The following is a 17,786-nucleotide window of genomic DNA, read 5'->3' as shown; positions in this document are numbered from 1 at the left end:
GTGTGTGTGTGTGCGTGCGTGTTTTGTAACTTAGCTAAGGTGACACAACTGAGAGGTTGGAGCTAAGATCTAAACTCAGGTGGTCCAAATTCCAGTACAAGCTTGTAACCACTTCATCATCCAACCCAAGCCCCTTTTCTCACAGCCCACACCCCGTGGTAGGTGCAGCAAGGATCCCCAAAACCAAGAGAGAGGGAATGGCAGACAGACTTGGGCCTCTGATCCACAGGTCCAGGACAAGGGCCCCCAACAACAGCAGACACAGGAGGAGGTATGGGTCTCTGTTCTGGGGCTGGGAACTCACTTTCCTGCCTAATAAGAGATTCCTGGTCCTCAGGAGATAAACAGTCTCCATAATGCCAACTGGGACCCCCAAGAGCTGGGGAAACTAAGTCTCTCCATGGGCAGGGGCCTACTCAAGACCACCTAGGGACTGAAAATCATCCTGCCAGCCTGGCTGTCTTCCGCAATGGACTTGGAGGTGGGAGCCAGCCAGTCCAGCTGGCCCAAGGTCACCAACGGCATGGAAAACAATAGACAGTGGGTCCAGCCATGGTGGGAGCCAGAACAAAGCCCTGGGCACTTCCTCGAATTGAGGCCCCCTCCTTCATGGTTTGCCAAGGCAGGGGGGCAGAGGAAGCCTTCCTTCATCATGTGGCAGGGATGTTTTGCAAAGATGCTCTCGGGACAGCTGCAGCCACCAGTGCTGACAGAGAAGCAGGCAGAGGGAACCGCTGCTGGAGGCGAGATCTGCCTGCCAGGAAGCAGGGAAGAGAGCGGGGACTTGGGTACGGGTCCATGGGCCCACCACCTTGCTCCTTTGGCTGAAGCACTAAAAGGCAGGATGTCTCTGGGAGGCCTGCACAGGAGGATCGCTTGAGCTCAGGAGCTCGAGAACAGTCTGGGCAACACAGAAAGACCTTGTCTCTACTAAAATAAATTAAAAAATTAGCCAGGCATGGTGGCACACACCTGTAGTCCCAGCTACTTGGGAAGCTGATTTAGGAGGATTGCTTGAGCCCAGGAGATCAAGGCTGCAGTGAGCTGTGATTGTGCCACTGCACCTCCAGCCTGGATGACCCTGTCTCAAAAAAAAAAAAAAAAAAAAAAAGGGTAGGCTCTCTCACAGCAGATCCTCCTCTCCATGGCCCCAGCTAAGAAGTTAGCGTCTTCCTTCTGATCTGTCCTCCACATTGTTGCCATATCAGTCTTCCCAAACAGCTTGGACCCATCACTGCCCTGCTCTGAAACCCTCCATGGCTCCCTAGTGCTCACAGCTCAAGCTCCTTAACCTGACATTCAAAGCCCTTCAGGATACAGCCCTGACATCCTTAACCTTCCCACCACCCCCAGACTCCCCAGGCCCCTTGCCCCTGACAACCCAGACCCTCTGCTTATCTGGAATGCTCTCTGCCCCTCCTCCCACCCACTTTCCTTCAGGGTCCAGTTTCAATCCTCCCCCTTCAAGAAGCTTTCGACTGCTCCAGCCCTCCAAGAGGATTCCCCTCATCTGAGCTCCATCCCCCAAATACAATCCAAGGATCTAAACCCGGAGTTTGAAGGGCAGGGTGGTGGGAGATCAATCAGCAACAGAACAATCCTCCCGCAGACTACAGTTCCCATGCACGGCAGTTCCTGATTACGAAACTGTCCTGATATAATTATTAATAGCACTCCTCAGGGTCAGTCCTTGTGCTGGGGAGGGGAGGGGAGGGGCAGGGCCCAGGAATGGTGCCAACCCTGGGCTCCCCACAGAGCAGGCCACAGGGAGGTGGACCCGAGAGTGCTGTGCTTATCATGGAGGGCTCCGAGGGCTCCGTGGGGAGGTGGGACTTTGCTGAACCTCAGACAGGCCTTAAACAGAAAATGCCAGATAAACACCCAGGATCACCCTTATCAAGGGCCACAGGAAAGGCGCCAGGTTTAATCTCAAAGCCACACCTGGAACCAACGGTTTGGAGCCTCAGGCAGCACCTTCCCGCCCTGACACCCAGCTGCCAAGGCTTTCTGCCTGGAGTGGGTGTGAGCAGGGGAGGGGCCTCAAAGTGGGCAGAAGGAGCTTTGGGCTTGTCCCCCAGGGTGGGACAGGTACCTGGGGGAGGGAAGGAGGCAGGGAGGAAGGAGCCCTGGGCCCAGGGGTAAGGAAACAGCACTAGAGGTGTACAGGGGTGTGTGCATGTGCTTATGTGTTTGCTTGTGCATATGTGACAACAGAGGAACCTGTGGCCAGGTGACCGACACCCTCTAACTATTAAGACCTAGGCTTGTGAAAGAGGAGGTGATTGAGTCCTGTGAGCACTCAGAGGGGAGGACTTGAACTGTCGGCTGGGTAAACCAGGAGGGCTTCTTAGAGGAGGGGCCTTGGAGCTGGCCTTGTGGGATGGGTAGGATTTGACAGATGGACATGGGGAGCCAGAGGGCAAGGACCCAGGTGAATCAAAGAACACCAGGGAAGACTGCAGGCAGCCAGGGGCAGTTGGGGAAGAGGCTGCTGGGGTCTGTGGTGGGTGAGGTGTGGGGCTGGAGGGGGAAGCAAGAGAGGAGGCAAAAGGAGGCAGGTTGGAATCACCCCCACCCCCCATCAGATTTATTCCATCCAGCCCCAAGACCATCTGGTGGTCTGGTCTCCAAGAGACCCCTGTGGAAAAGAAATGCCCAGGAGGACTCTTAACTAATGATTCCTGTCTGGGCCTCAGTTTCCCCATCTGTATGGAGAAGGCCTTCAGTGACTTCTTGGAGGAACAGGACACAGGATGGGTATTTTGTGGGAAGGTGAGCAGGAGAATGGAAGGAAGCGCCGCAGTCTGGGAGATGGCGTGAAAAGGAAGGGCAGGAAAGGCCACCCACAGGCGTTGGTAGCCACTGGCCCTTGACCAGCAGGGTCCTGATCCCTCTCTGTGCATAACAGGTCTGCCGGGAACACACGCGCAGGCACTATAGCCGTGTTCTGCCTGGCCCCTCCCCCACCCACCTATCAGTCCACCCCCTCATGCTGGAGTTTGCATTAAGCAATCTCTATTATCGCAAATGCCTGGCATTTTTGCCTGGTAATTAAAGCTCCCACAGCCCCATGAGGATTAGTGCATGATTAGGGAGTAGGGCAGACTGTGGTGGGTGGAGAAATACCTGCAAATAGACTTGGCAACCTGACTGCCTCCTGCAAATTTTAGGATCCCCTAACAGCTCAGTGGCCACGTAAGGATGGTCCACTGGGCCTCCAGTAGCAAAGGCCACCAGCCATCTTTCACTTCCATCCCCTCAATGTGCTCCCAGCCTCTGCCCCACACCCCACTCTCCTGCCAGGCAGAGAGAGGTCTGAAGCAGCACGCTGAGCAGTTCTCCTCTCCCAGGGAAACGTCCCAGCCCCAGACCATTGTCTGAAGCCCTCTCCTGCTCTTTGCCTCCACTCCTACTGCTCTGGGCCTCCCACACTGTGGTCACCCCAGAGGAGACCGGCAGACATCAAGGACTTCCCTGGTCTCTGCTTTCACTGTTCCTCTCAGCTGGAATGATCTTCCATCTACTTCGCCACTTGTTAAAACCCTGCTCATCCTCCAACACCCGGATGAGATACCACCTCCTATCTCACTGGAAGTATTAGGAGCCAACATTTACCGAGTCCTGATGCTGTGCCAGGCCCTGTTCTAAGCACTGCACCATGTAGTAACTCACTTAATCCTCATCCCGGCCCTAGGAGGTTGTAATTCTACAGATGAGGAAACTGAGGCCCAGTGAGCTCGAGTCAAGTGCTCAAGGCCCCAGAGGCAGGAAGCAGTGGAGTCAGGGCTGCACTCAGGCCTGGGATCTGATGCAGCTTCTTCCTCATGTGCCCATGAGCGCCTCCCACACATGCCTTCAGTACTCCATTTTGGGGGCTACTTGTGCATTTCACACTGTCTCCCCACAAAATCACAACCTCCAGAGCAGGCTTTAAGTGAAAGCACAGACTCTGATCCACTAGTTCTGGGCACAGCCTGAGTCCGCATTTCTAAGCCTGGACATCAGGCGGTGCTGCTGCTGCTGGTCTGAGGACAGCACTTTGAGTGGTGAATCTGGACTAGGGCAGAGACGCCCTGCTGTGCCACCCTTGCTTAGCAGAGCTTAGGGCCTGTGGAAGCCTCTCTGAGACTTCACCAGCCCCGTCCCTCACGGCGGGCGGGAGCGCTGCTGCTCCTCTTCCATGTCTGGAGTTCTGGATGGGCTGGGTCCTGCCCCCAACGCTGTGTTCCCTTTGGGCTCAGACATGGAGACCCTGGGGAGCAGTCAGGTGGAGTCTGGACAAAGCTTGCCTTAGGACAGCCTCCAACACCCCTCCAAGCCCTGGCCCAGCTCTGACCCCCAGGGAATTCTTGCAGCTCTGGAAACCGCTCTTCTGACAGGTGCTCCCTCTATGTAGAACTAACAGGGAGAGTGCTGTGAATGGTCCTCCCACCACGAGAGAGGATGAAGAAAGTATTGGGCTGGCAGTCGAAGAGGTCAGGGGCTAGTGAGGATGTCCCTGGAGAGAAGCATCAGTGTGCTCGGGTCCCTGGGTCCCCTTCCCCTAGCCATGGGGAGCAGAGAGGGTGAATCTCCACTCCTAAAGTCAAGTGAGGGAGGCTTCAAGGAGACTGCCTGAAAGCTTGATGTGTGTCCCCAGGATGTGGGACACTCGCATGGAGTGGGGAAGGTTAAAGGTGAGGAGCTCCCGACGGATGGTGGGGCAGGAGATGGGGTGAGTGGGGAAGGTCTGATCTCCAGGATTTGGGAGGCAATGATATGTTGGTGCTTTGCACAGTTCAAGTGTGGATCCTGCAGAAGGAAGACTCGGGTCTTCCATAAAGGTGGTGGAGGAGAGGTTGGCTCTGGCAGAGGGGCTGGAGAGCTGCCATAGCAGCAGTTGGAGTGGGGATCAGCTGACGTGGGGCAGTCCTTAGCAGTGGGAAGCCCCCTCACAAAACAGGAGGCCAGCACTTCCTATGTGCTCATCAGAGGGCCCAAAGCAACACCCAGCACTGCTGCAGGACAGGTTAAGACCTTGCTGCCCTGTCCCTCCTCCCCGGAGGAGCCACAGCCAGCTTGGGCATCTGGGGAGGACTCCAAGGGCAAGGTGGAAAGGTGACAAAAGCTAACCACAACTCCCTGTCCCAAAATGACCACTGCAAGCAGAGGGGAAACTCACATAATCTGGGCAGCTCTGGACCCTCTGAAGCCCACCCACAGTCTCCCTAGAAAACTCTGCCGCTTGGATGGAGATCGCCCACGGGTGAGGAGTCAGGGGCCTGTATTTCTTTCATTCCTGCAGGCTTGGTGGCAGCACCATGGACTCGTCCCAGCATCTGGGTCTGGGGGAGGGTGGTGCTGGGCTGTGCTCATCTTCCATTCCAGGAAAACCTAGGCAAGGAACATCAAACTGCACAATGTACCTGGCTTCTAGAGAAGCAGGTTTGTAATTTGTTGGAAATGGTCTTCTCAAGAAACATTGGGAATAGTTTGTTTTCTCCAGCGCTGCCAAAGGGACCTTGGTCAGGAGGTTAAGTGAGTTTCATTGAAAAGACACTTTTCCTTCCCAGGCTGATAAACAAGGCTGCTGCTGGGAAACCGATTTCCTCTGCCCGGGTGCTCAGCTGGAGCGCCCTATCCCTGGCCAAGGAAAACAAATGCATAAACATTTCAGGGATATATAGGAAGCATTTCTGCTGGAAGCCTGCTGTGAATGGCTGCTGGAGTTTACATAGCAAACCCCACCGGGGCCTCGGCACAGCCTGGACAGAGCAGTCCCTACCCTCCCACTTCCCTCCCAGCCTGACTGGCTCTCTGCCTGCCTCTCCCCAAAGACCAACAGTCAGGCCTCTACACATGCCCCATCCACAAGAACACAAGACAAGTGCTTTTGCTGTCACCAGCAAATGCCAATTTTACCCCCGACATGCCTGGCGCCTAAAATAAAAGGGGTCTCCTGTAGCCAGTACTGTAGAGAGACACAGCTCCTGAGCTGCTTGTGCCCTGAGCCCCAGGTGCACATGGAAGCTGGGGACAGGCTGCTGTCTGGTGCTGGTGGCTCTCCTAGGCTTCTCCCTGGGCCAGAGCAGACACAGCAGGGGTGCATCCCCTGGTTCCTGTGAGTACACACCCACCTCTACACAGCCCCCTCACAGTCCCAACTGCAGCACTCACTGGGCACAGACAGGGTGGGGTACAGGGACGGCAGCCTTCATATGGGCAGCCATGTGACAGAAACCCTGAGAGGCTAGTGCTCTGCCCCTGGGCTCCTGCATCCATCCTGTTCTTGTAAACCACTGCAGAGGAGTCCTTCACTGTGCTTTTCACACAACCTCTCTCCTCACCCCCTTCGTCATCAGCAGGCCACCACACTTCTGCATGTTCTCATCTTCTTTTTGAAACTGGTGGGATATCAATGAATGGAACAAACAAGGCTCAGACTATTATATCCCCTTCATGAGTGATTATCGCACTTTTCCTATTTCAACTTTGCCATCTTTGTTCTGGAATGTGAGGGCTCCGCAGGCTCTGCCCATCCAGATTTTCAGACAGCCCTCTCCCCACATGCTCTCCTACAGGTACCAAGGACCTCACTTAGTCCCCAGTCCCTCTGTTTGTCCCTGTCCTATTGTCCCCCCATGGCCAAGAGGTCCCTCCTCCTTGGAAGGCTCTTTTCCCGCATCTACTTGGCCAGGTCCAGCCTACCCTCCAAGTCCACCTCCATTCTCATGGGGCCTCACAAGGGCTCTGGGGTGAATCACCCTACCACATTCCCCATACCAGCCATGATCAGCACAGACAGTGCACATCACGCTCTTTGCAGCTGTAGAACAAATGAGCCTGGGCCCTTGACATGGGTTTGACTCATTTTATAGAAAGCCAGCTACCAGAAGTAATGAGTCCCCAGGGCCAACCACATTGGAGGCCTGGGTGAGGGACCACCCAGCGGAGAGCAAGGGAGGGATGCAGACAAAGGTAGCAGAGACCCTGGCAACCTCCTTCCAGTACTCAGCAGTCACAGCTCAGCTGGGAGGGGACCCAGCAACACACTGGGTCCCCAGCACAGTCTTGGGTGGGCCCTTCATGGAAGGGGCAGGGAGGCTCTGGATGCTTCTGCAGCCATGCTGACCCAGGTTGGGGTGCATGAGACTTGCCCCAGAGGCTTGGGGTTCAGCTGTCATCCTCGGTGATGAGGTGATGAGTGGTGGACCACAGGGTTTACCCACATCCAACGGTCACAGGATAGGATCTGAGCCGTTCCAGTTCACTGATGCCCCCTTCCACCTAAGCGTAGAGTGAGGAGAGAGACAAAGAGAGATCAAGCTTCAGGGTCCCAGATGAGAGCCCATCTCTTGCCTCCACTTCCTGAAGGTTTTGTCTTGGAGGCTTTGAATAGTTTGGTTTCCATCCTGCTCATCTCACCCCTCCAAATTCACACAAACCCACACACCAGTCTCTTACGAAACACAAATACACCTAGGACCCCAGAGAGCAATGGAGAGGCCAGGCGGCAGGTGATGCATTCTTTTGTGCCACAACCTACTTTGCGCCTGGCACTGCTGGGCCCTCCACTGAGGCCCTCCACTGAGGCCCTCCACTGACATGAATGATCCACACACATCTGGACCAGCCGCTCTCCAGTAGGGCCCAATGGTTGGCACTTTAGAGGCACCTGTGCAGTCCTAGATATGGCTGAGTGCAAAACAATGGGGACAGAGGGTGGGGAGGGGCCGGGAAGCTGGCAGGACCTTGTAAGGGTTCTGGGCTTTACTGAGAGCCACAGAAAGGTAGTGAATGGCTGTGAGCACTGCAGTAACACGACAGTTTTTTGTTTTGTTTTGTTTTTTAACCTGAAGAAGCACGGAGTATAACTAAATTGTGGTCCAGGGTTGGAGACAACTGAATAACAGTTCAGTTGCAAAATGAAAGTTACTGTAGGTGAGACCATGACATTTCCTAGCACTTGATTTTAACACATGGTGCTAATTTTCTAAAAACACTCAGAAGAATCAAATTTATAGCAGATGGAGTGTTTACGTAAAATCTGGCACTAGGTATATTATACATATACAGATATCCTAAGACTATATATGAACTAGGAAACAGATGTTGAATATCTCACAGCAGTTCTACAGTGCAGAGTTTGAGGCTGGAATTCATATATGCTTTTCAAAGTATGAGGTTTGGGCAGGGAATAGACATCTTGTTTTCAAAACCTGAAGATTTTCTTCAGAATTGAAGAAAATCTAACTGCCATGGAGGAAGAAAAAGGGGAAGCTTTTCTCACATCAACTGAATTGTACATCTACATTCAGAAAGTCGAGGATTCCTGACATTGGAACTGCGATGAGAAGGGTGGGAACAGGTTCTCCCAAAGTAACACAGTTGCATTTTCCAACAGAAGGCTTGGAACCACCAAGAGGTTTCAGTCAATGGTTCATCCTCAACCCACTGTTCCCCATGTTTATGACATAGCCTAAACTTCCACTGAATCTCTTTCTTTCTTTCCTAGGCTTCGGCTCTTTGTCTTTCTTCAAGTCAGTGCTTTCCTTCAATTGCTGCATCAAAGTCTCTAATTTTTAGGTTGAAAGTGTCCCTTCCAAAGGCAGCAAGGTTCATACTCACTCTGTTCTTCCAACTCACTTCCCTCTTGGTATCTGTAAAGACTGAATTTTCCCCTTGCATATTTTGAATACTTTACACCATTCCATTTCCCTTTGAATGAGCAGAAAGATTTCTTGTCATTTGGAGAAAAAAATCTTAATGGCAATTTTGTGCTTCTTGCTCCTATAGAAAGGTTTGGTGTGGAAGTTATTTGCATACAGCCCATTTGGGAACAATTAATAGTGCATTCTCCTCCTAGCTCTGCCCAGGGCACTGTGAGGATAGATCGATCGTGCATACCATCGGGGAATGTAAGGATGTCATGTTCATCCTAGTCTAGACACAAGACGCAGTCCTGCCCTACGTTGTGCTCCCTAGTCAACAACCCAAGAAATTTTGATTTGTCCAAATAGGAACGCTGAATTGTACCTTCTTGTTAAAACACTCGGCATAAAAGGTTGAAACAGGTGGATGCTGGAAAACACGCTCAGCCAGGAATGTTACACTGTTTGGGGCAACTGTGTCCAAAACTTTCTCTGCGTCCTCCTCCGTGTCATTTGGTGATGTTCAGTGATGCTGAAAGATCTCACCCAAAATCAGGTTGTATGGCCTTTTGGCAATCAATCCTTTTCTGCCTGCATGAAAGGCTGAGAGGTACCCTTTTATCACCTGAACCATTTGGTTCCTGGGATCCTTCTGGTCATAAATGCTTAGCAACAGATCTGGATGTGCAAAAATATCTGCGTACATTTTTAAAAGATATTTCAAGAATAAATACTGAAAGAACTACCTTAGTGAGATCCATTCCCAGTCTAACCTGTGACAAGAAGTATATGATAACACTTTCATGTTCATCCACAACCCCACCTCCCCTTCATCAATCGTTTTGAAGTGAAAATGCCAGCATCATCACTTGCTCCATTGGATGTGGAAGAATTAAGTGCTTCTACGCTATCCAAGTGCTTCAGACTATTTACTGGGCTTCTGTGTGTCAAGCAGATCCAGAGGAGTCTATTGGGTTTTGGGGTTGAGCCACTTTGATGGAATTTATCCATATCAGAGCGTTCATCTTCACTGCTCAAATAAGAGTCACTGGTGCCGGATTTGGAGACAAACTGGCTTGGCTTGGTGAAGTCAGACTTCTCCTCGGCAGTGAGTGCCCATTGCTGATACTATTTGGAGGTGGAGTCTGATGATGTCCTATACTGGCTAATACAGGTCCAACCAGCAGGAAAATGGCCACTGCTCTGGCTTATACAACTGAGCAGGTTCTGGAGGTAAGCAGGCTGGGAAGGCATTGTGCTGACCCCAGTTCCTGGGTACTGAGTTCATCTATTACATCTGCTGGGTTAAAAGCACCTTAGCAATCTGCAGCAACACAATGAGCGTTTGAGATTTTCAATTTTCTTGTTCTGTTCATCATCTTTGCAGTTTGGAGTGTGTCATTAAAAAGCTTTTATTGTTCTATTAAGATTTGTGGGTAAGCATTGAAATCCTGGACACTAAGGAACACATCCTGAATCCAGACTCCCAGAGGGTGGCAGAAGGGAGGCAGGAAGGAGAGCAACATGCCTGTTCTCAGCCTGGTCCCCAGGCCCCTTCACCCCGCTCCTCTCTATCTTTTCAAGCCTTTACCCTCCCCACTCAGAAAGACTGAAGTACCTCGTATGAGCTCCCAAGTTACAAATTCCTTGAATCCTGGCAAGCTGCTTCAGTGCAGGGGTGAGTCACACTCATCTACCACTAGACAACATCTGTGTCACCACAGTGGCTGAGTCTTACTATCAGGCTGTTGAGTTTGAGCTTGGTTTTGAGGCTTTCTACAGACATAACCAACCCGCTCCATCCAGCCAACAGGTGCAAATGCAGGGAGAGTACTGGAAACACCAGAGGGAAGCAGTTTGCAATTACAATAGAAAATCAAAGCAGAGACATTTTAAAAATTGAAAGGGCTGAGCCATGACGCATGTTGTGCTAGTGTAGGGGACGAATCGAATCGCTCCCCGATTGGAATGGTTCTGAAAGCTTGTGAGTCGATTACAAAGACAAGTAAGAAGGGCTCTGCATATGCAACCAACAACTACGGACAGGCACGGAAAGGGGAGGGATGAAATGGAAACACCTCTGAGGAGCAGAAGAGACAGAATCAAAGTTCCAGACTCATTCATCAGCGCTAATGCAGGAGGCGGCTGACAGCCAGCCAGTTTATAGCCAGGTCTCTCATCCTCGGTACCTAAGGCATTTTGGCTGGGTAATTCTTTGTTGTGGAGACCGTGGTGTGCACTGTGAAATGTTTAGCATCCTCTCCCAGGGCTGTGACGACTAAAAATGTCCTCAGACATTGGCAAATAACCCCAGGGGCACAAAATTGTCCCGTTGAGACCACTCGCTCCGTAAAAACACCATGGTCCCTGGTGCTCAAGTCAACTTAAAATCACAGAGAAAGGCACTTCATGGTGGAAAATAAGGCCCTGTCCCCCCAGAGGCATCACTGCAACAGAGGGGTGGTTACCTGCCTTAACTGCTTTTCAACGTTGATGGACCCAGTGTTTTTCATGGGGAAAAAGATGCCTGATAGAGCCTGTGTCAGCCAGGACAAGACAGCAGGCCTGAGTTCAAAGCTCCTGACTGGTAGAAAAGCATCCAGGGACGCCTCTTGTACGCTTTAAATCTCCAGACAAATAGGCCTGTGTGAAAGTTTCCATTCCCGTGCTCCAGCCATTCGGAATGAGGAGCAGCTCTAGGATGAGCCACGTGGGTATCCCTCACCCCTGGGCCTTAACCCCTGCTGGGCCCTGCCCAGTCTGCCATCCTGCAGGATCAGATCCAGATTCCTCTTCGCAGAAGTGTTCTCTGACTGCCAGGCCACCCGCGGGTCCCCATCAGCACCCAGGCCAGGCTCCAAGGCAAAGCTGGTTTCACCAGTGCCTGAAGCCTGGACTCCAGGTGGAGGTGGCAGGTGGGGGTGCTGCTGCATGAACATGACCCCCCCAGGCCAGCTGCTCCTCCTGGACACCTGCTTAGGGAGTGGCCCCACCCTCCCAGGCACTCAGCAGGGAAACCATGGTCCTCGCTGGTTCACGCTTCAAAGCCCTGCCTTGCACTCTCCTCTCTGCCTGCTCCTGAGCCCTGGCCCAACTTGCCACCACCTGATTCCTCCTCCTCCCCAATGCATGCCCAGAGGCCATTGCGGCTCACAGGAAAGGCAGTGCTTCCACAGCTCTTCTCTCAACCTCACAGCGGCTCAGGAGAGGGATCCTTAGACTCCAGGGACAGATGGGGAAACTAAGGCTGGGAGCAGAACCAGAACTTCTGGAGCTCACACAGCTTGATGACTGCAGAGCCAGCACAGGGCATGTGTGTGGGGGGCAGGGCATCAGAAGAGGGCTGGCATGGACAGTGGGAGTGACAGCGCCCAGAGAATGCTCCTCCGATGGGTGGGAGGCACTACGGACAGGGAGCCTGGGCAAAACGGTCAGCATGGAAGCTGAACGGGAGGTTCCGCAGGGAGTGGGGGTAGCTGAGGGAGGCGGGGGCTCTGCCTCTGCCCCTCGAAGGCACCATACCCAGCTGGAATTACATTTTCAATTTCTTGTCTGCACCTCCGAACAGAAACATCTGTGCCCCAGCCCCAGGCTCCGGTTATGAGTTCTTTCCTCTTTTCTCTGGACTGTTGACAACCGTTTCATTTTTCTCACTCTAGCCAGGCTGGAAGCATGAGAGAGGTCACTGTGTGTGTCTCATTTGGAAATGACCATAATAAATTAGCCTGTTTTTTTGCTGAGATGGTTACAGTATAACAGGGGGAGGGGGCAGGGGACAGACCCCACATTCCTGACACAAGCAAAGGTAACAGGAGACTCTCTCAGGCCGAGGTTTGCGTCACAGCAAAGTGCAGAGACACATGGGGTCTGGGATGGTTTGAATTAGGATGCTCTTCTCTGAAGGCGAAACCAGCAGTCTGGGCTTGTGCAATGTCACCGAGGCAACAAAGCCAGGTGGTGGGAAGTCACTGCCCACTCAGTGACCTTCCAATGGGCTGGGACAGCAAAAGCGTAAGCCACAGTCCCTGGAGCTTGTGACTCAAAGTGTGGCTGGGACACGGACCTCCATTCTGGAGGCCCCCATCTCCCTGGCTGTAAAAGAAGAGGTGATAACAGGGGGTGCCCAAAGGCCTTTCTGTAGAGCCAAGCAAGCTGCCAGACAGCCAGCTGTGTGGCTTGGGGGTTCTTGCAGGGCAACAGAGCTGGGTTTAAGGGTGGGTGGTGCATCTTTCCCTAGACTGGTAACAGGGTTGATTCCAAACTTGACTTTTGGCTGATGGCAAACTCTCTGAGAGCAGGAGCCAAGTCTTACTCAGCTGTTTCTTCCATGGTGTCCAGCCCAGGGGTTCTATGAGGGTTGACCTGATGTGGGGGAATTCTACCTGCCCACCAGACTGGCCTACCCTGCAGCCCCACCTACCGAGCAAGATGGACAAGATGCTGTGGGCACACAGCTGCATCTTATCAGGAGCTTGGGCTCTCACTGCAGCCTTTGAAATGACCTGAGCTCATGCCACGATGTCACATGTATCCCCTTCCTGACATGGTGGGGCCTTCCTACAGACAGCAGGACTTACCCCTAAGCCTGCTGTTTCCCATTGCAGTGGTATGTCACCTGGTGGGTATGGGGGCAGTGTTCCCACTCTCCACTCACCCACTCAGCTTTTCTAGGAATAACTGCCAAGGTGGACCCACCATGATGGGGGATTGATGGGGGAAATGGAACAGGCAGGCAGCTGGTGTCAGCAAAGTTCTAGCAGACATGGAACACAGACCTGGGGATGAGGGGATAGCTAATGGAGCCAGGAAGAAGGTTCCCCTGGCCCAGTGCTATGGCGGGCCAGAGAATCAATGCCTCACTTGATACCCAACTCTCACAAGGCAGCAGGGTTGGGGGGGTGGTGGGGACTGCCCTTACCTGGTTCTCAAAGTGTGGTCCTGGGACCAGCAGCATCGGCATCACTTGAGGACTCCTTAAAAATGCAAATTATTGGGCCCTATCCTGGACCTACTGAATAAAAAGCTCAGAAACCCTTGGTGTGGGGCATGGCGCTTTGTGTTTTTTGGTTTTGGGTTTTTTGTTTGTTTGTTTTTTTGAGACGGAGTTTCCCTCTTGTTGCCCAGGCTAGAGTGCAATGGCATGATCTCAGCTCACTGCAATCTTCGCCTCCCAGGTTCAAGTGATTCTCCTGCCTCAGCCTCCCGAGTAGCTGAGATTATAGGCGTGTGCGACCATGCCCGGTTAATTTTGTATTTTTAATAGAGATGGGGTTTCTCCATGTTGGTTAGGCTGGTCTCAAACTCCCGACCTCAGGTGATCTGCCCGTCTCGGCCTTCCAAAGTGCTGGGATTATAGGTGGTGATCTGTGTTTTAACATATTCTCCAGGTGACTCTGATGCCCCTGAAGCTTGAAGGCCACTGCTCTGGAGCAAACTTTCCCCAAGCATGAGCCACAAATGCATATGGGCTCCCCTTAGCCCCTGTGTGCTACACAAATAGAATTATTTTCCATCCATGACTGCTCAAGGAGATGGTGGGGCTCAGCCTTGTCCAAGCTCACACGACACTAAGCAGATGTGAGGGCAGAGAAGGGCAGGGCCCTGGCCCAAATCATGCAGCCTCTCTGCTTCCCACATAACCTCACCGTCACCTGCTTGCAAGTGAACAAGGGGCAGGGGAAGGAAGTCCTGGGAGATGAAGGCAGCCAATAGAAGAGGAAGAGGAGATTCAGGCCCGTGTCCACACACTAAGACTCTCACTCTGCATGGACTAAGCTCCATGCAGGCCAAAGCCCCAGGTCGATCTCAAACAATTGTCAATTAGAGCTGAGCCCAAGAAGTCCAATCCTGGGCCCACGCTGGGGGGTGCTTGGTGAGTCATGCAGTGGAATAATTTCTGGGGAAAAAGGAGTTCCTCCAGAAGAGGCAGTGGAGAGGTTTCAGGTGGTGGGCCACCCCCTGGGAGGGGTAGAGAGACACAGAGTCAGATGGAGGCCTTCAGAGAGGGTCCCAGGAGTCCAGAGGCAAGCTGCGGCTGTGTCCAGGGTGTTGGAGCCCTGCTCAACAGGCCCACCTGCAGGAAGGATGCCCTGTGGCCTCCCACGCTGTCCCGTACAGATGCCAAGGCTGGTGTCACCTCCTGTCCCCACTGCTGCCTTTCTCTCATCACTTTGAATGAGTGGCCCTTTGTACATGAAAGGAAAGCGACCTGCAGGTGCCCTTAATCCTCCCGACGAAAGAAGCACCAGCACATGACCCTGCAAGAATGCTTCATCCCTGGCTCAGGGGGCGGGCAGGTGGATGGACGAACGGATGGACGGACGGACGGACAAAGCATGTCGAGGATGTCTCGGCACTCCTCCCATTTCCCCTTCCTGGTGTTTCCACCACGTGAACATTTCTCTTTCTCTGCAGCTCCTCTCAAGGGCTCGCTTGCCTGTGGTGGGCATCAACCCTAAGCTCGCTGTGCCCCCTGGATCTCAGGCAGTAAGCACTGCAGGGCCTCACCATTTTGCATCCCCCTGTCACAACCCCAACCATTTCACAGGCAGAGAAATGGAGATTTCCTGAGATCACACCAAATCAGGAGTGGCTGAGGTCATCATCGTGAGCACAAACACCATGGAGCACTTAGTAACGTCCCAGACACTCTTCACAAGGTCCAGTGAGCAAGGTATGCATCACCCCCATTTTACAGATGACAAAGTGGGGTGCAGGAAGGTGAGGTCCAGTGGCTCACACCAAGAAGCAGCAACACCAGGGCTGGAACCCAGGCAACTTCTCTCCAGAGCCCACACTCATAAAGGTTACCAGTTCCACTGCTCCCCTAGAAGGGACTAGGATCCAGTCCTCTCCCTCCTGGGCTGCTCCTCTCACGCACGCTGAGGCCTCTGGGTCATTCCCCAAGGGCTTTGTGAAGGGCCTGCCGGGGCAAGGGGAGCACTTCTGACAGCTACAGCCCCACCAGCCCAGGGGCCCACTCAGAGAACACAGCAAGGAGGTGAGCCCCAACTCACCCCAGTTACTGAACATTCCCCTCCCCTGGCCTGATCCTCAGCCTCCCCTTAAATACAGAGGGACTGGGTCAGAGGAGCTGAAGGTCCCACTTGCCTCTGAGGCCACAGGCACACTGCTCAGTGTTCAGAGTGGCGGAGCTGCTCCTCCGGCTCCTCGGCAAGCAGAGGGTGCCGCTCCAGGCAGCACCTCCTGCCACCCCCAGGCTGGGCCAGGCCTCCCAGCTTCCTATCCTGCTCAAGCCTCCCCCACCCTCAGGTAAGCACCCCTGTCCTGCCTCCTTCGGGCCTAACAGTACTTGCCACATCTGGCTGCTGCTGCCTTGAGGGAGGAGGGGCTTCAAGAGGTGCCCATTTAGCCCCCACCCCCAACCATGAAGGCAGTCTCAGAAGCTGTCTAAAGACGCATCACCACTGCAGACCACACACTCCTGAACCTGGGCCCCAGTGACCACGAGTGGAGAAACCTGTGTCTTTCCAATCACCACACCTCTTTGAATCAGGGTGGTCCAGGAACCTATCTGCCTTCCTGCAGGCCTGACCACCCCCAACCATGGCTCCTCAAAGCTATTCAGGGTGAGGCTCAAAGCCAGAGAGGGGCTTGACTCACTTGGTTCTGATGCAGAGCTCGAGGGGTGGGACAAGGTCGTTGTCTGTGTCCTCAGAGATGGTTTGGGTGGTGTCTGGGAAGGAGGAGAGAGGCACACACATGTCACCCAGGGCCCTGCACTCACCCTGAGGTCAGTGCTGACCACTCCCGGGACCCGCCCCCTTCTAGTCCCTGTCCCCTCCTCTCCATCTCAACTGGACCCACCCTCATCCCTGACATCCATTCTCACCTGCACAACTCACTGGTCCCCACCCGTGTCCCACTTTAGCTACCGCAATACTCTTTCTAAAAACACTTCTGATCTCACCACCCTGATTCCAAAACCTTCCATGGCTCCCCACTGCCTGAAGAATACATCCAAACTTGTCAGCATAGTATTCAGGGCTCTTTACCATGTGGCGTAGGCTTTACCCAACACCCTTAATGCCACTCATTGCTCAAGGCCCAGCTCTGGCCGCCTCCTGCAGGGAGGCCCTGCTGGCATTGGCTCTCTGATCCCCCAGTCTGGATGCTGGAGTCTGCACTGCTGTCTGTCATGGGGGTTGGTGGTGGATAGGAAGGCTGGTTTCTGTGACCAGCCTGGAGGCTCCTTGGGGACAGGGTTGGGTGGGGGTGGGGGGTGAGGGCCCGCACCAATGGTCAGCCGGATCTGCTCCTGCTGGTTGGCCAGGCCATCGTAGTAGTACAAGTCAAAGAGCCTCTCAGTCCTCCAGTCACGCAGGAGCCCCGGCTGCAGGCTAAAGAGGATGCTGAAGTGGCTCTCACTGCAAACCACCCAGATGGGGAACCTCGGGGTCTTCAGGAAGCAGCCAACCTGGATGAGGGAGAGGCCTGATGTGAAATGCCGTCCCCAGGGAAAGGGGTCCAGGCATTTTTCTGTCTGACTCAAGGCAGGGCTGACCTCAGAGAGGCCCTGCTGAAGATCACGTTTGTGTCTGATGCTGGGAGCCCCTCACGCTGCTCAGGCCACCGGGCTGTTTCCCAGGGCCATCCCTGCCCTGCCACCCCACCTGCTGCTGCTCGCAGGGCCTCTGCCATACAGACCTGAGACCCGGTATCACTCGCCCCCTCATCCCCCACATCTAATGGTTCCCAGTACTGCTCATTCTGCATCCAAGAGCTGCCCCACTGCCAGCCTTTCCTCCTGAGATCTACTCAGCCTCCAACCTGCACCACAGCAGTGACCTCCTAACCAATTCTTCCCACACCCCTCAGACAAATTCAGCTTGTCCACTAGCCTAGAGCTTGCTTACCGTTGGACAGCCTGCATCTCCCAAATCCCTTGTTGGAGCAGAAATAGTTTCCTCCTTCCAGCTCCCAGGGAGCACATCACTAGGTGCCCACCCACCTCAGCCGCAGCACCTCTGCCTCATGCTCGACAGATCATACCCTTAAGTTCCAGGAGCCCGGGGTAAGTAAATGTCGGGTGAATTAAATTCCTCATGGATGAAGCAGGACTTGAACTAGAACTGCACGGTAAAGACAAGTAGGAATGGAGCCCTGAGGAGCCAGGAGGGAAAGGTCTGAGTGAGA

The 17,786-nt window shown here is 53.6% G+C and overlaps 1 protein-coding gene across 1 annotated transcript in view; it reads right to left on the bottom strand.

Moving 5' to 3' along the window:
- Positions 1-6,836: 6,836 nt before the first annotated feature.
- The window catches only part of MINDY4 (MINDY lysine 48 deubiquitinase 4), a 121,246-nt gene continuing 110,296 nt past the window's right edge, over positions 6,837-17,786 (bottom strand). Inside the window, exons 16-18 of the mRNA XM_008958894.4 lie at positions 16,887-17,067; positions 16,254-16,326; positions 6,837-7,266 (exon numbers count right to left, since the gene is read on the bottom strand). Coding sequence (XP_008957142.2) covers positions 7,218-7,266; positions 16,254-16,326; positions 16,887-17,067 — 303 coding nt within the window. The 3' untranslated portion in view covers positions 6,837-7,217. The remainder of the gene's footprint in view (positions 7,267-16,253; positions 16,327-16,886; positions 17,068-17,786) is intronic.

The sequence above is a fragment of the Pan paniscus genome, chromosome 6 (assembly GCF_029289425.2).
Source record: "Pan paniscus chromosome 6, NHGRI_mPanPan1-v2.0_pri, whole genome shotgun sequence".
Lineage (NCBI taxonomy): Eukaryota > Metazoa > Chordata > Mammalia > Primates > Hominidae > Pan > Pan paniscus.
This window is presented reverse-complemented; position numbering and strand designations above follow the sequence as displayed.